This window comes from Prionailurus bengalensis, chromosome A2 (assembly GCF_016509475.1).
Source record: "Prionailurus bengalensis isolate Pbe53 chromosome A2, Fcat_Pben_1.1_paternal_pri, whole genome shotgun sequence".
Classification (NCBI taxonomy): Eukaryota; Metazoa; Chordata; class Mammalia; order Carnivora; family Felidae; genus Prionailurus; species Prionailurus bengalensis.
The window spans coordinates 7,005,358-7,031,450 of record NC_057348.1 but is presented as its reverse complement, the minus strand read 5'-3'; the positions used below and the strand labels follow the sequence as shown (position 1 = coordinate 7,031,450).

Sequence of the window (26,093 nt, the reverse complement as noted above, 5' to 3'; positions counted from 1 at the left end):
CAGTTGGTTGAGTGTCCGACTTCGGCTCAGGTCATGATCTCATGGTTTGTGGGTTCGAGCCCCGTGCTGGGCTCTGGGCTGACAGCTCAGTGCCTGGAGCCTGCTTCAGATTCTGTGTCTCCCTCTCTCTCTGCCCCTCCCCTGCTCATGCTCTGTCTCTCTCTGCCTCTCAAAAATAAAGAAACGTAATAAAAAATTTTTTTTGAAAAGAAGAAAATACATTAGAATTAAGTTTATGTTCAGTCTGCTACCACAGGGAAGGAGCAGAATTTCATCCTGTGGGGCAATTCCGGAAAGTGGTACAAAATACAAACCTCAGAATTATCCAGTCTAGTGTGTGAAAGACATGCCATACCCTATAGGTCTCCATGAAGGGCTGTCTTTGTGTGGGCATAATTCTCTGTCACTTCCACCACCACCTAGTGGGGAAAGTTGGTTCTGGCTAGGGCTGTCATTTGGCAGTCATGCAGTGGACATGGTGAGGGGTCCCAGGGAAGAAATGGGAGAGAAATGCGGGAGAAATGTTGACAGCATCTACTAGTCCATCTTTCACTGAACACTCAGTTCTATCCATGTTATTCCCCCAAAGTGAGTTATGTTCTGAACACATTCCACATGTGTGTAATTACCATTCCTGATGGCACCTCCAGAGAGTCCCAGAAACCACACTAGAAAATAACTTTTATTCTATTGTCTTCACTATTGTATGTTTTAGGATCTTAGAGGGTATATCTTATTTATTTATTTATTTATTTATTTATTTATTTATTTAGAGGGTATATCTTAAAATTGCACATATGGGAAATAAAAGTCAAATAAAAGAAGGAAAGGAAGAAAAGGAGGAAAGATGGAAAGATCACAAAGAATGAAGCAACATCTCAGAGTTTTCCAAGGCAGGATATTACTATGAACATGATCATAGAAATCTAGATTCTGATTTTGAAGTTGAAAATCACATCACTATTCTTATACAAAGTAGGATGGAAACTCCATGTCAGTTAGCCAGGTCCTACCCAATTCCATCTTATTCTCCTCTTTTGAAAAGTGGGGTGAATGAGAGGAAATGTCTCCATACACGTTTTCTTTTTTTTTTTTTTAACTTTTTTTTAACGTTTATTTATTTTTGAGACAGAAAGAGACAGAGCATGAACGGGGGAGGGGCAGAGAGAGAGGGAGTCACAGAATCGGAAGTGTGCCATCAGCCCAGAGCCCGATGTGGGGCTCAAACCCATGGACTGTGAGATCGTGACCTGAGCTGAAGTCGGACGCTCAACCGACTGAGCCACCCAGGCGCCCCTCCACACACGTTTTCAAGATGACATAAAATCATACATGCGAAGGAAAAGGCACAGTTCTGAGAAGGTAAGCACTTTTGAATGGCCACATAGGATTTCATTCCATTTCTTGTGGGGAAAACAAGCACACAAACAAAAGGTGAAGAGCCTTTCACGAAGATGATGCCAAAGGCAAAGAAGGAAGCCCCTACTGTTCCCAGAGCCGAAGCCAAAGCAAAGATTTTGAAAGCCAAGAAAACAGTGATGAAAGGCGTCCACAGTCATAAAAAAAAAAAAAAATCCACATGTCACTTACTTTCTGACCGCCCAAGACACTGCATCTCCTAAGGCAGCCCAAATATCCCTGGAAGAGAGCCCCTAAGAGACACAAACTGACACTATGCCATCATCAAGTTTCCCTGACTACTGAGTCAGCCATGAAGAAAATAGAAGACAACAACACACTTGTGGTCATTGTGGATGTCAAGGCCAACAAGCACCAGAACAAACAGGCTGTGAAGAAGCTCTATGACATTGATGTGGCCAGGGCCAACACTCTGATCAGGCCAAATGGAGAAAAGAAAGCATATGTTCAACTGGTTCCTGACTATGACACTTTGCAGTTGCCAACAAATTGGGATTTTCTAAACTAAGTCCAGCTGGGACACCTGGGTGGCTCGGTTGAGCGGCTGACTTCAGCTCAGGTCATGAGCTCATGGTTCATGGGTTAAAACCCCACATTGGGCTCTGTACTGTCAGCTCAGTGCCTGGAGCCTGCGTCAGATTCTGTCTTCCTCTCTCTCTGCCCCTCCCCCGCTTGTGCTCTGTCTCTCAAAAATAAATAAACATTAAAAAAATTAAAAAAATAAACTAAGTCCAGCTGGCTAAATATAAGTTTTTTCACCATTAAAAAAAAATTGAGGTGAAGAACATCAACATTTTAGAGCATTATTCTTGCAGCAAACACAGCAACGTTTGATATGACAAGTCCTTCAAGCCTGAAGTTAGAAATCTTAAGAATGGCTGCAAGAAAGCTGATCAAACATGGAAATTTATCGACAGCATATGGAGAAGCAAAGTCCAAAAGGTTTTATGGAGGAGTTGTTGAGGAGAGACTAATACAAAAACAAACAGAAGGGAAGTCATGGGTGCTTTGGGAATAGAATAAATCAAACATGTTCATTAGAGGAGAAAAAGAGACAGATTTAATCTCACATTTGTTTTTGGGACCTACAATGTCCACATGGCTTCAAAGCTAGTGGCCCATCATGGCCATGAGGTTGCTCTGCTGAGGAATCTTTGCAGGGCCCCCTTCACATCCTTGTTCCTCAAGCTGTAGATGAAGGGGTTCAACATGGGGGTCACCACAGTGTACATCACTGAGGCAATTGAACTTCTCTGGGAAGAATGGGTCACAGCAGAAGTGAGGTAGACCCCCAGGCTTGTCCCATAGAACAGACAGACCACAGAGAGGTGAGACCCACAGGTGGAAAATGCTTTATACTTGCCCTCACTGGACGACATCCTCATTAAGGAGGAGACAATCTGAGAGTATGAGAAGAGGATCCCAGTGAGAGGAAACACACACAGCAGTGCAGTGGCAACATACAAGCAGATGTTATTGATGAGGGTGTCAGAGCAGGCTGCCTTAAGAATCTGAGCCAGTTCACAGAAGAAATGTGGAATTTCAGTGCCTTTACAGAAGGTCAGCCGCCTCACCAGTAGAATATGAATCAAGGAGACCCAGAAAAGGGTGAGCCAACAACTCAGAACCATGAGGACACAGAGTCGTGGGTTCATGATGACTGTGTAGTGTAGGGGGTGGCAGATGGCCACAAACCGGTCATAGGCCATCACAGTCAGGAGGAAATCATCCATTCCAGCAAAAATCATAAAAAAATACACTTGAATGAGGCATTCTATATAGGAAATGCCTTTGCTGCATTCCTGGATGTTCACCAGCATCTTTGGGACAGTGGTGGAGATGAAACAAATGTCAACAAAGGACAGGTTGGAGAGGAAGAAGTACATGGGGGTGTGGAGGTGAGAGTCAGAGCTGACAGCCAGGATGATGAGCAGGTTTCCAAGCACAGTGACCAGATACATGGATAGGAACATGCCAAAGAGGAGAGGCTGCAGTTCTGGATCATCTGAGAGACCCCGGAGGAGGAATACTGATACTTCTGTCTGGTTTTCTGCTTCCATGTATCTGGTGTGTTTGCTGGAGAAGGAGGCAAAAGCAGCCTTCAGTGAAGAGTCAACTGATACCTCCTAGTCATCACCTTTTTGCATGGATATCCTTTTTGCATCCATTCTACACGGATATCCTTCACTCTCAATCAGTCCTTCCAAATCTAGTGATTCACTCATTGAGGTCATAGCCCAAATCCATTTAAATGTATGCAATCACTCAGACTATCTTTAACTTATCAGAAATCTTTCTCATTGTATCTCCTACTCACTGGTTCTAATTCTATTCAAATCTATGGATATAAACCAATTTCTTCCTTGATATGATCTTCCAAAATCATTGAAGACAAATAAGGTCTTCTCTTTGATAACCTCCATAACTGCCCTTATTCTAAAAACCCTAAAATAGTGATTAAGATAGGTTTTCAACTCAAACACCCTTGACTTTGTGATCTGATGTGTCCTGTTATTGTCACAGTTAACTCTGTCTTTTTTTTCCCTAAAAATGTGGTTACTGCTATTACTTTCTTTATGATGATTCAAAATGCTTTTGTGCACCAAAAGTTAAATGATGTCAAAAATGATAACTATTTTTTATAATCTATTACTTTTATGACAATTGTTTATTGATATATAACTGTCATAAAAATCATTATAGACCTATGATTTAAAAAAAGGAATCTTGGGGCACCTGGGTGGCGCAGTCGGTTAAGCCTCCGACTTCAGCCTGGTCACGATCTCGCAGTCCGGGAGTTCGAGCCCCGCGTCAGGCTCTGGGCTGATGGCTCAGAGCCTGGAGCCTGTTTCTGATTCTGTGTCTCCCTCTCTCTCTGCCCCTCCCCCGTTCATGCTCTGTCTCTCTCTGTCCCAAAAATAAATAAACGTTGAAAAAAATTAAAAAAAAAAAGGAATCTTGAGTCAGACCTTCTAGAATAAAACTTTTGTGCACCAGTCTACTTTCTGTGTACCTTGACAGAGTTAATTAAAATCATGAGACTACAGATACCTCAGTTTACAATGAGAGTAGTAAATTTCCCTGCTTTACAAGCCTGGTCAGTGAATTAAACAAGATAATGCATGTTATGTTTCTATTGTGGTTTTTGTGACATACAGTGGACACTTGACAAATATGAGCTTCTGTTCTTAGTATCACAAGAACTTTGTCATTTATGGTTATCATTTATCAATATTCTACTCAGACTGGGCAGCCATCAAAGATGGAATTCTAATCATTAAAAAAATTTTTTTTAAGTTTATTTACTTATTTTAAGAGAGAGAGAGCACACGCCTGGGAAAGGGAGAGGGAGAATCCCAAGCAGGTTTTGCATGGTCAGTGCAGTCTGTTGGGGACTGGCACTCAGGAGCCATGAGATCATGACCTGAGCTGAAATCAAGAGTCGGATAGCTTAACTGACTGAGCCACCAAGGTCCCCCAGAATTCTGATCATGATAAGCACATCAGGTCTGGTAGTTCTGCTGACCATGATGTAGCACTTCTAGTTAATGAAGACTCTATACCTCCCTCTTTCAGATATCACCTGCCAGGTGGATTCCACCACAAGGGAGGCAAAGCATATGGACTACATAAATAAGGGGGGGAAATCACAAAACCACTAAAATGAAATACAAAGCATGTGTGAGTGTGTGTGCTCCTGTGTACATGCTCACAAGTGAGATGTGTTGTATTAAGATCAGAGGAGTTAATTGCCAAAAATGATTGATTTATTGATTGATTGAAAAATATTCAAAGCAAAAAAAAAAAAAGAAAAGAAAAATATTTAAAGCTTCTATAAATTGAAGCATCCTAAAAATTGAAAATATATGTTTATTTCCTCTGTGATAGAAAAAATTTCAATATTATTAGTGTCTATAGAATGTTAATTAATTTAAAGGAAAACAGGGATGTCTGGGTGGCTCAGTCAGTTGAGAATCTGACTTTGCCTCAGGTCAGGATTTCCAGGTTCATGAGCACATTGGCTGTCTGTGCTGACAGCTCAGAGCCTAGAGCCTTCTTCGGATTCTGTGTCTCCCTCTCTCTCTGTCCTTCCCCCGCTCGTGCTCTGTCTCTCTCTCTTTCAAGAAATTAAATCAACATTAAAAATTTTTTAATTAAAAAATTTTAGTTAAAAGGAAAACAAAATTTGGGGGGACCAATTTACCCCAGGAGATGGGTAGGAAAGACTTCTCTGAAATATGAATATCTGAGCTGCAAGAGGAAAGATGGGTAAATGTTAAAAGGGAAATTAGGTAAGGCCACAAATTTGAGGTGGAAAGAATAGAATTTGCACTTTCTCCATGGTTGGATGAGGTTGGTAATGGGAAGGATTTGAGAAGTCAGTAAGATGGAGGGCAGACAGTGAGGGCCAGGAGGGACAGAGTGTGTGAGGAGCACATGTGGAGAAAGCATCCTGTATGATTCCTTATTGTGGCCATCATGTTAATAATTATATATATATATATATATATATATATATATATATATATATATATTTAAGCGGGTCAGAAATTAAGATATTTCTGCTCACTTGTCTTTGCAGGGACTTACAATGTGTCTGCATATAGCAGGTGTTCAATACATGCAAATGTTAGATGTGTAATAAAGATTGAGACCAAAAGCATCAACAATAATGCAGAAAAATAATAATATAATGAATAGTGCAAATTCATCATATACCTGAATGTAGATACACAATATAATAGCAGAGTAAATACAGTGCATTCATGTCTATTTAAAAGGGTAATACACCATGAACAAGTCATACCTATTCTAGGAATGGAAAGATGGTTTAACGCTAGGATGTTTGAAAATACAATTCATCACAAATACAGGGAAATTAAGAGGATTATAACCATAATCTCCATAGAAAATAAATTTGAGGAAATGTAGCAGCTATTTTCATGGTTGGCAGCCAGGACACAGCCTCTCACCAAAGGAGGAATCTAAGAACAATTTCTTAACCCAATGGAGGACAGCTGTTTAAAACTGTAGCCAACAGGGTCCCTCCATTCAAACACTAAAACATTTGTGTTAAATTCATGAAAAGGCTAAGGCAGTCCACATTCTCATGAACATTTAAAAAGATTGATGAAAAAAGGAAATTAGCGTGAGAACCAAATGTCAGAAACAATGATGTTACTTGTAGATACACTGTGGACACTAAAAGTAAACACAACAATATTGACTATTAAGTGCTCTAAGTAAGTCGAATCTGCCAGCAAAAACAGAATATTATCAAAAAATCCAATCACATGGGAAACAAAATAGGCAATATCTTGGGCTTAATAGATCTTCAGTGAGTAGTTAAGAAATAAATGATGGGGCAGGAAATCAAACAGGAGCCTACTATTTATGGGAAAGAATAGAGAGAGGAGGAAACTCACTAGAAAATAACTCTTACTGGAAGAATCTCTAGATTCTGAGAGAGGTAAGGAGACTTAGTAAGAGCTGGAAAAGACTGGTTTAAGTAGCAAGTAAAGCACCTTCAAACTACAATGACTTCAGCTTTGTTGACTAAATGTGGGGCTGCTCCAGTCTCATTATTCTAGAGGTAAAGCCAGCATCCACTTTCTCGTCCCTTTTCTTCATACTCCTCCAGCCCTTACTGGAGAGCAATGATCCTACCCTCTGTGATGGTTATCACTGAAGCTTTCTCTTCTCTGCAGTGTGTCCAGAAGTAGCTCATTTGGGTTTTCCCCTAGGCTGGTATCAGAGAATTATAGGACAGGAACAGCAGGGATATGTTATTATCATCTCAAAGATGGAGTTCTTAGAGTTGCTCATTAAATAAATTGTTCTACTGATTTTCCTCTCCCCAAACAATTCAGTTCCCTTGGGATACAAAAATAAAAGAATGGAAAAAAATCAGAGAATGTCGTGTTTATGTGGACAACAATGGGCAAAGCTGAAGGCATTTTCTCCAAGGAGAAATTCTCTTGTGTTTGGTTTGACTGAAATGACAATGTATCCCCTAAGGAACATTTCATTCCTGCAAGAACCAAAACCGGGAATGAACATTCTGTGATGTTCATCCCTTGAAGACTCTTTAGAGATTTCAAAGATCACTTGTGGCTGACAGTGTCATGGGGACAAACAGGTTCTTTCTGAAGAAAAGCAGAGTGATTAACGCTTTTGACTGTTCAAAGGACTAAGGAAATGAAGAGTGAAAATATCCCTTGACGTTTGCTAGTGACATGGAAGCCTTGTTGATGTTAGATAGGGCTCCATTTTTTACCTCTGAAGTAAGGGATAGGGGCACAAACCATCCATGTAGAGAAGCTTGAGGAGTATTGAGGAAATAGAGGTGCCAGTATAAATCACCTATTAAGTTTGTCAGGGAAGGTGAGATAGAGGTAAAATATTGCATAAAGAAATTATGGACTATGGTTAGTTGACAAAATTTTTGCTTAATGGAAAATATGCAACAGTTTTAACTTGAAAGAGACCGGTCATATTCAGTGCAGGTATTTGAATCCACAACACGTCCTGGCTACACACTTCACAGGATGCATATACACTCTAAGTCAATGACAATCATGATGTGCTCTATGTCTCCAATATGTGGGATACATGGGTTCAGAAATCAGGCTTGTTAGTAGAAGCAGCCCTGTGTAATGTCACTCCCAGTGAGCCACTTGAGCAGTATTTGTTTCAGGTCTCCTCAACTCTGCCATCAGCAAGTTTAAAGGTCTTGACACCTAAAAGGGTAGCACTTCCAGAGACATGGCAGGAGTCCCATTGGACCTGAAGCTATCTGACTACCTGGCACCTGAGGTTCCTCATGCCAGGAGAAGGAGTCACTGTCTTGGCAGGGTTGATTGAACCTGGTCACCAATGTCCTTGTGTGAGCATGGCAATGGGCATGCACTGGTACCCTAGTGTGCTCAGTCAGTGGATGGGAGCAGCCCAACAGTATCCTCAGAGCAAAGACAGTGGTGGCTACAGATGGCTGTCAGGCAGTTATATTCCCACGGCAAGAGACCTTTGTGGTGGGAACTTGGGGAATTGCAGCAGCTTCCTTCAGCTGAGAGCAATTCTCTAAGAGGGCTGAAGGCTGAGGGCTGCTGTCAGATGGCTGCACTCCCTGAACCTGGAGAGGAACCCTTCATTCTGAAGGGAGTAGTGGGTGACCCAACACAGGCTTACCGTCCACCTTATCACCATTTGGATAGTGACCTGCAACAACGTGTAGTGTCCATGAGAATTTATTTGTGAGGCATGAGGGTCAGTAGTTGGGAAGAATTGTCATTAGGAAGTGGGAGCTCACACTGGGGCTGAGCTAAGCATAATATTATATCTTGGACCTACTCCTCTGTAACCCAATTCTCTCCCCAACTACTGCCACTAAGACAGAACACAAGATCAACCCATGCCACCGCCAAGTGGAAATTATCTGCGAGGGATGTGAAACTGAATCTTTCCAACAACAAACTCAATGTTTTTTCCCTCCCTTCCTCTCTTCCTTCCTCCCTTCCTCCGTTCCTCCCCTCTCCCTTCCTTCCTCCCTTCTTTGCTTCCTCCCTCACTCCTTCTTCCCCTCCCTCCCTCCCTCCCTTCTTCCCTCCCTTCTTCTTCCTCTCCCTTTCTCCCTCCCTTCCTCCCTCCCTCTATCCCTCCTTCCTTCCTTAATAGCCATGAGATAGGTGTTTTACATGGTCTACATTTTCAAAACTTTTTAAAAATAAACTTTCAAAACTTTTGAATTTTTGAACCCTGAACATACTCATTAGACAAATAATTATTTTATTTTACTTTTTTTTTTAAAAGTTTATTTACTCCTTTGGAAAGAAACAGACAATGTGATTGGGGGAGGCTCAGAGAGAGAGAGGGAGAGAGAGAGAATCCCAAGCAGGCTCTGCACTACCAGTGCAGAGTCCAATGTGGTGCTCAAACCAAGAAAACCATGAGATCATGACCTGAGCCAAACCAAGAGTTGCATGCTTAACCAACTGAGCCACCCAGGTGCCCCAAACAATTATTTTAGAGCAGGATGATAAGGCTCAAATTATTCATATCAAAAAATTATTGTAGAGAAAATCTGGAGTAGATTTTGACAACAGGAAAGTTGACAAATTGAAGTATATAGAGAGAATATTGGTCATGTGGGAAATTGTATCTAAAACTAGATGGATTAGGGGCACCTGGGTGGCTCAGATTGTTGAGCATCCAACTTTTGCTCAGGTCGTGATCTCATGGTTCATAAGTTCAAGCCCTGCATCAGGCTCCATGCTGACAGCCCAGAGCCTGGAGCTTGCTTCAGATTCTCTGTCTCCCTCCCTCTTCCTACCCCTCCTCTGCTTGTGTTCTCTCTCTCTCTCTCTCAAAAATAAATAAACATTAAAAAATAGATGGATTATACAAATTCTTTCATCTACTTGAACAGTGACGTCATAGTCAGTTTGGGCTGCTATAATAAAATATCATAAACTGCATGGCTTTAAACAACAACAGCAAAAATATTTCTCACAATTCTGGAGGTTAGAAGTCTCTGAGAGAAGGGAGCCAACACAATCAGGTTCTGGCGAGACCCCTTTTCTGGGTTGCACATAGCTGACTTCTCATTGTATCCACATAAAGCAGAGAGAAGAAGCAAATCCTCTTGCAACTCTGATAGGGATATTAGTTGCATTCGTGAAGATTTTATCTCTATGACCTCTTCTAATCCTAATGACCTTCCAAGGCTCCACCTCCTAATACCATCACACTGGGGGGTAAGGTTTCAACATAGGAATTTTGGGGGGACATTCAATCCATAGCAAGTATTAAAGAAGAAATGAGCTTCCAATAAGGATGTGAAGGGCTACTACAAAGATTAATGGCATGATTTCATTCTTTTTTATGACTAATATTCCATTGCGTGTGTATGTGTGTATATATATGTATATATATGTGTGTATATATATGTATATATATATGTGTGTATATATATATATATGTACATATATATATATATATATATATACACATCTTTATCCATTCATCTGTTGATGGACACTTGGGTTACTTCTGTCTTGGCTATTGTAAATAAATCTGCAATACACATGGTGGCACATATCTCTTTGAATTAGTGTTTTTGTATTCTTTGGGTAAATACACAGTTGCAGAATTAGTGAATCATATGGTAATTCTATTACTACACCATAAAAAAGAATAAAATCTTGCCATTTACAACAACATGGATGGATCTAGACATAAAATAAATAAAATAGGTCAATCAGAAAAGACAAATACCGTGTGATTTCACTCCTATGTGGAATTTGAGAAACAAAACAAAGAAAAAAAGAGACAAACAAAAAGCCAGACTCCTAACTATAGAGAACAAACTGGTGGTTGCCAGAGGGAAGGTGGTGGGGAGATGGGGGAAATAGGTGAAGGGGATTAGGAGTACACTTGTCACGATGAACACTGAGTAATGTAAAGAATTGTCGAATCATTCTATTGTACACCCGAGATTAACATAGCACTGTATATTAATTATACAGAAAAGGTTAAAAAAATTTAAAAATATTTAAATTAAAAAAAAAAAGACTAATGACACATTTGTTGCCAGAGAGAACTCTGATCTTCCCCAAACAGTCCTTAGCATCAATGGATCCATTACTGGGAATTCACCCTTGTTCAAGGAAATCCATCCTCTCATTTAGAAAACATAGTGGGGGTGGTGGGGGACACCTGGGTGGGTCAGTCAGTTAAACGTCCAACTCTTGGGGCGCCTGGGTGGCTCAGTCAGTTAAGTGGCTGACTTTGGCTCAGGTCATGATCTCACAGTTTGTGAGTTCAAGCCCGCATCAGGCTCTGTGCTGACAGCTCACAGCCTGGAGCCTGCTTTGGATTCTGTGTCTCCCTCTCTCTCTCTGCCCCTCCCCTGCTCACACCCTGTCTGTCTGTCTGTCTGTCTCTCTCTCTCTCAAAACAAAAAAACAAAAAAACAAAAAACAAAAAAACGTCCAACTCTTAATTTCATCCCAGTTCATGATCTCACAGTTGATGAGTTTGAGCCTGTGTCAGGCTCTGCACTGACAATGCCCAGCCTGCTTGGGATTCTGTCTCTCCTTCCTGCCTCTCTCTGTGTCCCTACCCTATTTGCTCTCTCTCTCTCAAAATAAAGACATAAACTTTAAAAAATTAATAAAATTTAAAAAAATATGAAGTGAAATGAATGACACAAAGTTCTTTTCTACCTCTATGAGTCTATGGTTAAAACCTATTATTCCACATTTATTTCAAAAAAGGTGGTTCAGGGACGTCTAGGTAGCTAGGTCAATTGTGCATCTGTCTCTTGACAGCTCAGGTCATGATCCCAGGATCCTGGGACTGAGCCCTGCATTGGGCTCCACGCTGAGCATAGAGTCTGCTTAAGATTCTCTCTCTTGTGCACTCTCTCTCTCTCTCTCTGCCTCCTTCCCCGCTTGCACTCTCTAAAAAAAAAAAAAAAATTAAAGGTGTTCAAATTTGGTTTAATTCATTTGACAAATATTTGAATGCCTACCATTTGGTACAGTTTTGTCATGTATAGTCAGACAAAAATTGGCTAACTACAGATCATACAAATGATGACTGAGATCATACAAATGATGACTGTGTTGTGAAGGAGGTGGCAGATGGTCACAAACTGGTACTAGGCCATTATGGCCTGGAGGAAAAAGTCCAAATACCCAAACACTATACAAGAAATACATCTGAGTGATGCAACCTGCATGGGTGATGGCTTTGTTCTCTGTATGGATGTTCACCAGCATTACTGGAACCATGGTGGAATTGAAACAAGTATCAAAAAAGACAAGTGGAAGAGAATGAACTACATGGGCATGTGGAGGTCCTAATCAGAGCTGATGGCCAGAATGATAAGTAGGTTCCCAAGCATGGTGACCAGGTATATGGACAAGAACAGCCCAAAGAGTAGAGTCCCAAGGAGAGAATTCTGAGACACCTGTTTGGTTTCCTGCATCCATATAGCTGATAATTCTGCCAGGAAACAGGCAAACCAATGCTAATTAAAACAAACAAATAGGGGGGCTCCTGGGTGGCTCCGTTGGTTAAGCGTCCGACTTTGGCTCAGGTCATGATCTCATCGTTCGTGGGTTCGAGCCCCACATTGGAATCTGTGCTGACAGCTCAGAGCCTGGAGCCTGCTTCATATTCTGTGTCTCTCTCTCTGCTCCACCCACCCTTGTGCTCTGTCTCTGTCTCTCAAAAATGAATTAAAAAGTCAACAAAAATTAAAAAAAAAAAAGGAAGGGTGTCTGGCTGACTCAGTTGGTAGAGCATGCAACTCTTGGTCTCTGGTCATCATTCAAGCCCCACGTTGGGCATGGAGCCTACTTAACAACAACAACAGCTGCTTTTCTGAATAGGAGCCCTCAGATATAAAAATATTTTTATGATATGAATACCCAAAGAAAAACAAAATTATACATTTTCACTAGCAATCTGATATTCATCCACCAAAAAAAGGATTACAGATGCCATTTTCTTGTACAGTTATCATTACGGGGGGTAATCTATTCCTCCTTATGATCTTTATCACAAAGTAGCCATGCCTTCAGATCTATCTCAATGGACCGTCACCCTCTGGGATGTCCAATTCAGAATCAGTCCATTTGAAATATAGAACATCAGTGGTTTGAACATCCTTCCTTCTTTTGGGCTGAAATTTGCCTCTTGGATAATTCTGCTTTCCCCCACATTTCTTTCATATTGTAGCCGATCTGTGGGTGTTCGTGGGCCACTTTGCTCTGTGGCCCTGTGATCCAATGGCTAATTGGATCAGAGAGCGGTGTCTGTTCCAACCTGGCTAAATAGTTTCTCTCCTGGAAATTTGGAAATGAACGTCAGATTCTGGTTAATAATATGAGGGGATAGAGTTGATGAGATACAGAAACCATTAAATTTATAAATACAATAAGCATGGGGGACTGCTTGCTCTCGACCTCCTAGACTACCCCGACGATCCTTATACACAGAGAGTTGTAACTGGGCCACAGGTTTGAGGGCTGGGACTTCCTGCCTGCTTCTGCTGTTCTGGGAATATAGCACGTGTGAAAAAGGCAAAGACCCTGCTCACCAACTTCGTAGTGAGGGATGCAGTCAATACACAATTTTTGGTGAAGAAAATGGAATCCCATGCTGACTGCTAATGGCCTGTGGGACAGGCAGATGTACAGGCCAGTCACCTGCATCTGTAGAAGCTGGTGAAGAGTGAGAATTCCAACCAGAGTCAGGTCTCCCAGATCTCTACAGTGCCTCATCAAGAAGGAAAGCTTGTATTTCTAAAATGTCAAAGTGATCTGGCCTTGAAGCTCGAGGGAAGATGGCGGCGTAGGAGGACGCTGGGCTCACCGCGCGTCCTGCTGATCACTTAGATTCCACCTACACCTGCCTAAATAACCCAGAAAACCGCCAGAGGATTAGCAGAACGGAGTCGCCAGAGCCAAGCGCAGACGAGAGGCCCACGGAAGAGGGTAGGAAGGGCGGTGAGGTGGTGCGCACTCCATGGACTGGCGGGAGGGAGCTGGGGTGGAGGGGCGGCTCGCCGGCCAAGCAGAGTCCCTGAGTCTGGCTTGCAAAAGCGGAGGGGCCTGACGGACTGTGTTCCGACAGCAAGCGCGACTTAGCGTCTGGTAGGTCATAAGTTAACAGCTCTGCTCGGAAAGCGGGAAGGCTGGAGGACAAAGGGAGGGAGAGCTGCTGAGCCCCCTGACGACAGAGCTCAGTTTGGTGGGGAACAAAGGCGCTCGCCAGTACCATCTCCCCCGCCCATCCCCCAGCCAAAATCCCAAAGGGAACCGGTTCCTGCCAGGGAAATTGCTCGCTCCGCGCAAACACCCAACTCTGTGCTTCTGCGGAGCCAAACCTCCAGTAGCGGATCTGACTCCCTCCCACTGCCACAGGGCCCCTCCTGAAGTGGATCACCTAAGGAGAAGCGAGCTAAGCCTGCCCCCCCTGCCGCCGTGCACCTTGCCTACCCACCCCAGCTAATACGCCAGATCCCCAGCATCACAAGCCTGGCAGTGTGCAAGTAGCCCAGACGGGCCACGCCAACCCACAGTGAATCCCACCCCTAGGAGAGGGGAAGAGAAGGCACACACCAGTCTGACTGTGGCCCCAGCGGTGGGCTGGGGGCAGACATCAGGTCGGACTGTGGCCCCGCCCACCAACTCCAGTTATACACCACAGCACAGGGGAAGTGCCCTGCAGGTCCTCACCATGCCAGGGACTATCCAAAATGACCAAGCGGAAGAATTCCCCTCAGAAGAATCTCCAGGAAATAACAACAGCTAATGAGCTGATCAAAAAGGATTTAAATAATATAACAGAAAGTGAATTTAGAATAATAGTCATAAAATTAATCGCTGGGCTTGAAAACAGTATAGAGGACAGCAGAGAATCTCTTGCTACAGAGATCAAGGGACTAAGGAACAGTCACGAGGAGCTGAAAAACGCTTTAAATGAAATGCAAAACAAAATGGAAACCACCACGGCTCGGATTGAAGAGGCAGAGGAGAGAATAGGTGAACTAGAAGATAAAGTTATGGAAAAAGAGGAAGCTGAGAAAAAGAGAGATAAAAAAATCCAGGAGTATGAGGGGAAAATTAGAGAACTAAGTGATACACTAAAAAGAAATAATATACGCATAATTGGTATCCCAGAGGAGGAAGAGAGAGGGAAAGGTGCTGAAGGGGTACTTGAAGAAATAATAGCTGAGAACTTCCCTGAACTGGGGAAGGAAAAAAGCATTGAAATCCAAGAGGGACAGAGAACTCCCTTCAGACGTAACTTGAATCGATCTTCTGCACGACATATCATAGTGAAACTGGCAAAATACAAGGATAAAGAGAAAATTCTGAAAGCATCAAGGGGTAAACATGCCCTCACATATAAAGGGAGACCTATAAGACTCGTGACTGATCTCTCTTTTGAAACTTGGCAGGCCAGAAAGAATTGGCACGAGATTTTCAGTGTGCTAGACAGAAAAAATATGCAGCCGAGAATCCTTTATCCAGCAAGTCTGTCATTTAGAATAGAAGGAGAGATAAAGGTCTTCCCAAACAAACAAAAACTGAAGGAATTTGTCACCACTAAACCAGCCCTACAAGAGATCCTAAGGGGGACCCTGTGAGACAAAGACATCACTACAAGCATAAAACATACAGACATCACAATGACTCTAAACCCGTATCTTTCTATAATAACACTGAATGTAAATGGATTAAATGCGCCAACCAAAAGACATAGGGTATCAGAATGGATAAAAAAACAAGACCCATCTATTTGCTGTCTACAAGAGACTCATTTTAGACCCGAGGACACCTTTAGATTGAGAGTGAGGGGATGGAGAACTATTTATCATGCTACTGGAAGCCAAAAGAAAGCTGGAGTAGCCATACTTATATCAGACAAACTAGACTTTAAATTAAAGGCTGTAAAAAGAGATGAAGAAGGACATTATATAATAGTTACAGGGTCTATCCATTAGGAAGAGCTAACAATTATAAATGTCTATGCGCCGAATACCGGAGCCCCCAAATATATAAAACAATTACTCATAAACATAAGCAACCTTATCGATAAGAATGTGGTAATTGCAGGGGACTTTAACACCCCACTTACAGAAATGGATAGATCATCTAGACACACGGTCAATAAAGAAACAAGGGCCCTGAATGAGACATTGGATCAGATGGACTTGACAGATATATTTAGAACTCTGCATCCCAAAGCAACAGAATATATTTTCTTCTCAAGTGCACATGGAACATTCTCCAAGATAGATCATATACTGGGTCACAAAACAGCCCTTCATAAGTTTACAAGAATTGAAATTATACCATGCATACTTTCAGACCACAATGCTATGAAGCTTGAAATCAACCACAGGAAAAGGTGTGGAAAACCTCCAAAAGCATGGAGGTTAAAGAACACCCTACTAACGAATGAGTGGGTCAACCAGGCAATTAGAGAAGAAATTAAAAAATATATGGAAACAAACGAAAATGAAAATACAACAATCCAAACGCTTTGGGACGCAGTGAAGGCAGTCCTGAGAGGAAAATACATTGCAATCCAGGCCTATCTCAAGAAACAAGAAAAATCCCAAATACAAAATCTAACAGCACACCTAAAGGAACTAGAAGCAGAACAGCAAAGGCAGCCTAAACCCAGCAGAAGAAGAGAAATAATAAAGATCAGAGCAGAAATAAACAATATAGAATCTAAAAAAACTGTAGAGCAGATCAACGAAACCAAGAGTTGGTTTTTTGAAAAAATAAACAAAATTGACAAACCTCTAGCCAGGCTTCTCAAAAAGAAAAGGGACATGACCCAAATAGATAAAATCATGAATGAAAATGGAATTATTACAACCAATCCCTCAGAGATACAAACAATTATCAGGGAATACTATGAAAACTTATATGCCAACAAATTGGACAACCTGGAAGAAATGGACAAATTCCTGAACACCCACACTCTTCCAAAACTCAATCAGGAGGAAATAGAAAGCTTGAACAGACCCATAACCAGCGAAGAAATTGAATCGGTTATCAAAAATCTCCCAACAAATAAGAGTCCAGGACCAGATGGCTTCCCAGGGGAGTTCTACCAGACGTTTAAAGCAGAGATAATACCTATCCTTCTCAAGCTATTCCAAGAAATAGAAAGGGAAGGAAAACTTCCAGACTCATTCTATGAAGCCAGTATTACTTTGATTCCTAAACCAGACAGAGACCCAGTAAAAAAAGAGAACTACAGGCCAATATCCCTGATGAATATGGATGCAAAAATTCTCAATAAGATACTAGCAAATCGAATTCAACAGCATATAAAAAGAATTATTCACCATGATCAAGTGGGATTCATTCCTGGGATGCAGGGCTGGTTCAACATTCGCAAATCAATCAACGTGATACATCACATTAACAAAAAAAAAAGAGAAGAACCATATGATCCTGTCAATCGATGCAGAAAAGGCATTTGACAAAATTCAGCACCCTTTCTTAAAAAAACCCTTGAGAAAGTCGGGATAGAAGGAACATACTTAAAGATCATAAAAGCCATTTATGAAAAGCCCACAGCTAACATCATCCTCAACGGGGAAAAACTGAGAGCTTTTTCCCTGAGATCAGGAACATGACAGGGATGCCCACTCTCACCGCTGTTGTTTAACATAGTGCTGGAAGTTCTAGCATCAGCAATCAGACAACAAAAGGAAATCAAAGGCATCAAAATTGGCAAAGATGAAGTCAAGCTTTCGCTTTTTGCAGATGACATGATATTATACATGGAAAATCCGATAGACTCCACCGAAAGTCTGCTAGAACTGATACATGAATTCAGCAAAGTTGCAGGATACAAAATCAATGTACAGAAATCAGTTGCATTCTTATACACTAACAATGAAGCAACAGAAAGACAAATAAAGAAACTGATCCCATTCACAATTGCACCAAGAAGCATAAAATACCTAGGAATAAACCAAAGATGTAAAGAATCTGTATGCTGAAAACTATAGAAAGCTTATGAAGGTAATTGAAGAAGATTTAAAGAAATGGAAAGACATTCCCTGCTCATGGATTGGAAAAATAAATATTGTCAAAATGTCAATACTACCCAAAGCTATCTACACATTCAATGCAATCCCAATCAAAATTGCACCAGCATTCTTCTCGAAACTAGAACAAGCAATCCTAAAATTCATATGGAACCACAAAAGGCCCCGAATAGCCAAAGGAATTTTGAAGAAGAAGACCAAAGCAGGAGGCATCACAATCCCAGACTTTAGCCTCTACTACAAAGCTGTAATCATCAAGACAGCATGGTATTGGCACAAAAACACACACAGACCAATGGAATAGAATAGAAACCCCAGAACTAGACCCACAAACGTATGGCCAACTCATCTTTGACAAAGCAGGAAAGAACATCCAGTGGAAAAAAGACAGCCTCTTTAACAAATGGTGCTGGGAGAGCTGGACAGCAACATGCAGAAGGTTGAAACTAGACCACTTCCTCACACCATTCACAAAAATAAACTCAAAATGGATAAAGGACCTAAATGTGAGACACGAAACCATCAAAACCTTAGAGGAGAAAGCAGGAAAAGACCTCTCTGACCTCAGCCGTAGCAATCTCTTACTCGACACATCCCCAAAGGCAAGGGAATTAAAAGCAAAAGTGAATTACTGGGACCTTATGAAGATAAAAGCTTCTGCACAGCAAAGGAAACAACCAACAAAACTAAAAGGCAACCAACAGAATGGGAAAAGATATTCGCAAATGACATATCAGACAAAGGGCTAGTATCCAAAATCTATAAAGAGCTCACCAAACTCCACACCCGAAAAACAAATAACCCAGTGAAGAAATGGGCAGAAAACATGAATAGACACTTCTCTAAAGAAGACATCCAGATGGCCAACAGGCACATGAAAAGACGTTCAGTGTCGCTCCTTATCAGGGAAATACAAATCAAAACCACACTCAAGTATCACCTCACGCCAGTCAGAGTGGCCAAAATGAACAAATCAGGAGACTATAGATGCTGGAGAGGATGTGGAGAAATGAGAACCCTCTTGCACTGTTGGTGGGAATGCAAATTGGTGCAGCCGCTCTGGAAAGCAGTATGGAGGTTCCTCAGAAAATTAAAAATAGACCTACCCTATGACCCAGCAATAGCACTGCTAGGAATTTATCCAAGGGATACAGGAGTACTGATGCATAGGGGCACTTGTACCCCAATGTTCATAGCAGCACTCTCAACAATAGCCAAATTATGGAAAGAGCCTAAATGTCCATCAACTGATGAATGGATAAAGAAATTGTGGTTTATATACACAATGGAATACTACGTGGCAATGAGAAAGAATGAAATATGGCCTTTTGTAGCAACATGGATGGAACTGGAGAGTGTGATGCTAAGTGAAATAAGCCATACAGAGAAAGACAGATACCATATGGTTTCACTCTTATGTGGATCCTGAGAAACTTAACAGGAACCCATGGGGGAGGGGAAGGAAAAAAAAAAAAAGAGGTTAGAGTGGGAGAGAGCCAAAGCATAAGAGACTGTTAAAAACTGAGAACAACCTGAGGGTTGATGGGGGGTGGGAGGGAGGGGAGGGTGGGTGATGGGTATTGAGGAGGGCACCTTTTGGGATGAGCACTGGGTGTTGTATGGAAACCAATTTGTCAATAAATTTCATATATATATATATAAAAAATAAAAAATAAGAGAAAGGTTAAAAAAAATAAAATGTCAAAGCAATAAGAATAAAAGAATGTATTATGTTGAAAAAAAAATAAGCATGTTTGCTCTCATAATCATCATTATTTCATCCACTCCAGAGTCTGAAGTACCCTTCAAAGCCACAAATCTAAAATCTCTAGGGATTTTTAACTAGGCTGTCTTGGCCATTACTGTCCTTGTTCCTGGAGTTACTGCTAGCAAAAACTCTCTATGCACATGTTAGACACTCCTCTTTCCAAAAGCATTTACTAAGTCCAAATGGATCACCCAGACTATAGTGGGAAAGAAGAACATGGTTGTACTGATGGATGGTACACTCCAAAAATAGGGTTTATTATGGAATCCAAGCCAACCTGGGGTCAGCAGGACAACAATATTATTCTTATTGTCCTGGTCAGTGAGTGGAAAGCAAAGGGGCAGACAAACAACATTTACCCTCTCAGGGACATCCAAGGTTGAAATCTTAAAACTCCTAATTAAATAAATGTTCCTTTTCTCTTTTTTCTTCTCTTTTTCTTTTTCCTTCCTTCCTTCCTTCCTCCCTCCCTCCCTCCCTCCCTCCCTCTCTCTCTCTCTTTCTTTCTTTCTTTCTTTCTCTCTTTCAAGATTTTATTTTTAAACTATCTCTAGATCCAATGTGGGGCAGGAACACATAACTCCAAGACCAAGAGTCTCACACTCCAGCCACTGAGCCTGCCAGGCTCCCCTTATTACTTTATTTCTAAACAGTTTAGCTAGTTGGGAGAGAGAATGATAATATAATGGAAAATGTGCTTGACAATTCTATTCCAATGTGGAGAATTTGAAGGTGATCATGTTTTTCTTCACCGTGGAAACTCTTCTCTTCTTAGGTAAGATCTCATAGTTCAGGATTCCTTCTAAAAAATATCCCACTGGAGTCTGAGCTACATGTTCCTTGCCAATCAGAATACTTAAATAGCAATTGTAAAAGGCCTGCTAAGTGTCTGGTGGCTCCCTAAGTCAAAGACGTGGCCTATCAGTATGAATATAAAAACATGTAACAGTATCAATAAAGCTTACTAACAAAGCCAACAGTAAACACCATAGTCTTTATAATTATTAGCTCATTTAATATGTACAGCACCCCTGACATCTGTTATTGTTATTTTAGAGATGACTGACAGAAGTACAGAGAAGCTGACCAATCTGGTGTAGATGGCATGGCTGGGATTAGACCAGATACTTGACCTCAGAATAGGGGGAAAACTGTGGTTTGAGAATTTTAGAAAGTGCCTTTAGAAGTCAGTGGGAAAGGAAAGAGTAGTATAAACTGTTGGAACAAATTTGTTTTTCATAGGGAAAGAAGAGATCTCTATATCCTACTGAACAGAAATACATCATAGGTGGAGTAAATTTTAAATTTTTAAAATGAAAATATATATTTGAGGGGTGCCTGGGTGGTTTGGTCAGTTGAGCATCTGACTCTTGATTTCAGTTCAGATCATGATCACGAGGTTCATGGGATTGAGCCCCCTGTTGGGCTCCATGCTGACAGCATGGAGACAGCTTGGGATTCTCTCTCTCCCTCTCTCTCTCTGTGTCCCTCCTCTGTTCGTACTCTCTTTCTCACAAAACAAGCATTTTTAAAAAGAAAATACATATTTGAACTATTATAACGAACTGTTGAAAAATATATTTGTTACACTACATAGACAAAAATTTTAACATGATGCAAAATCACAACCCATATCATGCCATATCAGAGATATCACATATCAAACTGGAAGGAGATTATGAATTATGACACTAACAGAATGGAATTTTATGTTAAAAACCCTATTCCAATTACCATTTTTAAATGTGTATTCATCTGAGAGAGAGAGAGAAAGAGAGAGTGCACACAAGTGTGGGAGGCGGGGAGGGTGGGGCAGAGGATCCAAAGAGGGTTCTGTGCTGACAGCCGAGAGCCCGATGTGGGGCTTGAACTCAACGACTGCAAGATCATGACCTGAGTCGAAGTCAGTCGCTCAACCAACTGAGCCATTTAGGTGCCCCTCAAATTACCATTTTGGGAACTAGACTCAATATTCTTTATTTTTTTATTTTTTTTATTTTTTTAAATTTTTTTTTTCAACGTTTATTTATTTTTGGGACAGAGAGAGTAGACTCAATATTCTTAAGTGGTCCAGTTAGACAATGTGATACCTCCACAGTCCTACAAGTGGACAGTGCTAGTCTTATTTTAAGATATACAGGATTTCTACTTCAGAGGAACTTACCTCCCATTGAAAGAGCATTTCTGGCACAATAATAAATGAATTCTCCTCTTTCAAGGATGCAGGCCATGTATAGATTAACATATGTTTCTGTATGTGTATATACATGTGTGTGTGTGTATAAGTATTAATGTAAAATTGAATTAAAGCTCTCAAAAGAAAGTGGAAAGATTGCAAAGGAATGAAAAAGGAGATCTCAGACTTACTCTTAGCATAACAGTAAAAATCATCAGAGTAGGTAAACTCTCAAATTTGGATTTCCAGCCTTGGGATACATAACAGTCAGAGTAAGTTAGGCTATGCTGATGTTGACACAGCAACAGTATGTAATAGAACTAAAATGTTACTGATTTAATCAAACAAAAGCTTATTTCCTGTTCATGAAAAGTATCTACCAACTTGGGCAACAATCCAGGGGAGTCCTCTGCCTATTGGCCAGCTTTCTAGACTCTTTGGATGATCACTTCACTCCACAACAGCCATATCAAGGGAAGAGGGAGTACAAAGAATAATGTGCCAGCTCTTACTTTGTTTTAACGGAGAAGGGACACATCACACTTCCACTCACGTTTTATTAGACACATGAAAACATATTACCAGCTTTAATTTCAAGGGACAAAGAAAATGCTATTCTCTTAGATATCCAAAAGGAGAGAATAGCCAGAAATATTGTCCACCAAGCAATAAAGTCCACCATTCAGATGTCTCTAAACTGGAGACAGTGGGGTGCCTGGGTGGCTTCAGTCGGTTGAGCATCCGACTTCAGCTCAGGTCCGGATCTCGCCATTCATGAGTTTGAGTCCCAGGCTGGGTTCAGTGCTGACAGCTCAGAGCCTGGAGCCTGCTTCAGATTCTGTGTCTCCCTCTCTCTCTGCCCCTGACCTACTCGCATTCTGTCTTCGTCTCTCTCAAAAATAAACATTAAAAAAATTTTTTTAATGGAGACAGTAATCATTTCCATTGAGGAAGATACTTAAGAAAATAGAGAGCAGCTAACATAGGTTTACCATATAATAAGCACTAAAACATTGACTTTATTTTATTATGTTTTAAAATCATATTTTATCCAGTTTAAAAAAAACTCCAGAACACTGTTGGTAATACATGCACATGAACAACACAAACCCACAATAAAACACATGGGAATAAGTTAATATGAACAACTGCACTCTCCATCAACATTTCCGACAACAAGGCTGAAGTTAACACTCCAAATCCAGGTTGGAACTCACCAGTGAGGAAGTAAGAAAGAAAGTGGAGGACATAACTTTGGGACAACAGATGGGGCAGAAATATCATCACATAAATTATGAGGAAATTGGTTGTTTAAAAATTTGTAAAAACTAGGAGAGAGAAGTCATTGATCCTTCAGAATTGGGTGAAAGGTGTGTAAGATTCAAGAGTAAACTCCAGAATCAAAGTTTTTGCTCTTAGGATCCATAAAATTTCGTAGTCTTGGGGCCAGCAGATCCGTCACAGACAAGAAGCCACTCTACTGAAAAGCCTTCCCAGCGCCCCCTTCACATCCTTGTTCCTCAGGCTGTAGATGAAGGGGTTCAACATAGGAGTGACCACGGTGTACATCACCGAGGCCACTGAGACTTTCTTGGGGGAGTGAGTCACTGCAGAAGTGAAGTAAACTCCAACACCTGTCCCATAAAATAAAGAAACCACTGAGAGGTGAGACCCACAGGTGGAAAATGCTTTTTGCCTTCCCCCAGCTGAAGACATCTTCCTTATGGATGAAGCAATTCGTGAGTAGGAGAAAAGGATCCCGACAAGGGGAAAAACACCTAGCACACCAGTCATAAAGTATATCAATGTGCGGTTCAGGAAGGTGTCAGAGCAGGCCAACTTGAGAATCTGTGTCAGTTCACAGAAGAAATGTGGAATTTTGAGATCTCCACAGAATCTCAGATGCATCATCAGAAAGATATGAAGAAGGGAGGTCATGACACCAATAAACCAGGTAACAAAAACCAGCAGGCCACAGAGGGGTGGGTTCATGATGACCATGTAGTGCAGGGGGTGGCAGATGGCCACAAACCGGTCATAGGCCATCACGGTCAGGAGGAGAGTGTCCAGGATAGGAAAAAACATGGAAAAATAGACCTGAGTGAGGCAGTCCATATAAGAGATGGCTTTGTTCTCTGTGTGGATGCTCACCAGCATCCTGGGCACGATGGTGGAGCTGAAACTGATGTCGACCAAGGACAAGTTGGAGAGGAAGAAGTACATGGGTGTGTGGAGGTGGGGGTCAGAGCAGATGGCCAGGATGATGAGCAGGTTCCCAAGCACAGTGATCAGGAACATGGACAGGAACAGCCCAGATATGAAGGGCTGCAGTTCTGGATCTTCAGAGAACCCAAGGAGGATGAACTCTAAAATTCCTGTTTGGTTTCCTACTTCCATGTACCTGATATATCTATGAAGGAAGACACAAGAGCAACGTCGATTTGTAGCAAACCAGCACCCTCCATGTAATGAAAATGTTGACCATGGCTTTCGCTCAAGTCATTTATGAAGTCAGTCATTCTGTCTAAATGGGTCTCCATTCACTTATAAGTGAAACCCAAAAACATGGAGTTTCTTATGGCAACCACCCTTCTTAAGCGACATAAGTCAGTCAGAGAAAGACAAATACCATATGATTTCACTCATATGTGGAATTTAAGAAACAAAACAAACAAGCAAAGGGAAAAAAAAGAGAGAGAGAGACAAACCAGGAAACAGACTCTTAACTATAGAGAACAAACTGAGGGTTGCCAGAAGGGAGGTGAGGGGCGGGAATGGGTGATGATGGGGATTAAGGCACCCACTTGTGATGAGCACCAGGTATTGTATGTAAGTGTTAAATTAGTAAATTCTTTAACTGAAACTAATATTACACTGTATGTTAACTAACTGGAATTTAAATAAAAACCTTAAAAAAAAAGCCTTTAAAAATCCATATTATGTGTGTCAACTATATTTAAAAAAAATCCATTTTATAACACAACCAAAATGGAATCCTACAGAATAGGGTCTAGAATTCCCAATCACCTATCTTGAGCATCCATTCTTTTTTTTTTAATTTTTTTAAATGTTTATCTATTTTTGAGAGACAGAGAGAGACAGAACGTGAGTGGAGGAGTGGCAGAGAGAGAGGGAGACACAGAATCTGAAGCATGCTCCAGGCTCTGAGCTGTCAGCACAGAGCCCGACATGGGGCTCCAACTCAGGAACCGTGAGATCATGACCTGAGCTGAAGTCAGACACTCAACCGACTGAGCCACCCAGGCTCCTCAAACATCCAATCTATTTTATTTTAAAAAATGATTTCTTTTTAAATATTTTATTACTTTTTAAGTAATCTCTATACCTAACGTGAGGCTCGAATTTGCAACCCTGAGATCAAGACTCATGTGCTCTGCCAGCTGAGCCAGCCAGGCGCCCCATAAGCAACCATTTTATAATAGTCCTGTCATATGGTCATGGAGCTTCAAAATAGGACACAGCAACATCACATACCTCCTGGTAGGAGGTACTGGAAAGGACCCAACGTTACTTCTGTGGGATTCCTCCCAAAGATGCAGGACTTCAATCTAAAGACTAGGAAGCATCAGACAAACCCAAATTGAGAGACATTCTACACAGTTTCTGACCTGTGCCCTTCAAAAATGCCAGTGTCATCAAATACAAAGAGAGTCTAGGAACAGTTCCCAATTAAAGGAAGTTTAAGAGACATGTCAACAGCTCAGTAGGTTAAGCATCTGACTCTTGATTTCTGCTCAGGTCATGATTTCATGGTTTGTGAGTTCAGACCCCAAGTTGGGCTCCAGTGTGGGGCCTGCTTGGGATTCTCTCTCTGTCCCTCTCTCTCTGTCCCTCTCCTCTCTCGAAATAAATAAATAAACTTAAAAAGAAAGGGAGCGACATGACAACCGAATGAAATGCATGATCTTGGATTTTCTTTTGCTACAGATGACATTCTTAGGATAACCATCAAAAGTTGTAACTGTCAACATTCTGTAAATTTGAGAGTAGCATTAGATTAATGCAACTATCTTGATTTTGATCATTGTGCCGTGGCTATGTGAAGAAAATATCTTTGACTTTAGGAAATAACCAAAGAGCTAGTGGTAAAGAGGTACCACATTTGTAGTGCACCTTTC

The 26,093-nt window shown here is 41.2% G+C and overlaps 2 protein-coding genes across 2 annotated transcripts; both read right to left on the bottom strand.

Annotated features, from left to right (window-relative positions):
- Positions 1-2,540: 2,540 nt before the first annotated feature.
- On the bottom strand, positions 2,541-3,479 carry LOC122486357 (olfactory receptor 7D4-like). Its single transcript, XM_043585796.1, has one exon. The coding sequence runs from the start codon at positions 3,477-3,479 to the stop codon at positions 2,541-2,543; it is 939 nt and encodes a 312-aa protein (XP_043441731.1).
- A 19,577-nt stretch (positions 3,480-23,056) lies between these two features.
- On the bottom strand, positions 23,057-24,358 carry LOC122486356 (olfactory receptor 7D2). The gene has a single exon (XM_043585795.1). It carries the CDS (start codon positions 24,349-24,351, stop codon positions 23,413-23,415), a length of 939 nt encoding a protein of 312 aa, XP_043441730.1. The 5' UTR covers positions 24,352-24,358; the 3' UTR covers positions 23,057-23,412.
- Positions 24,359-26,093: the final 1,735 nt, after the last annotated feature.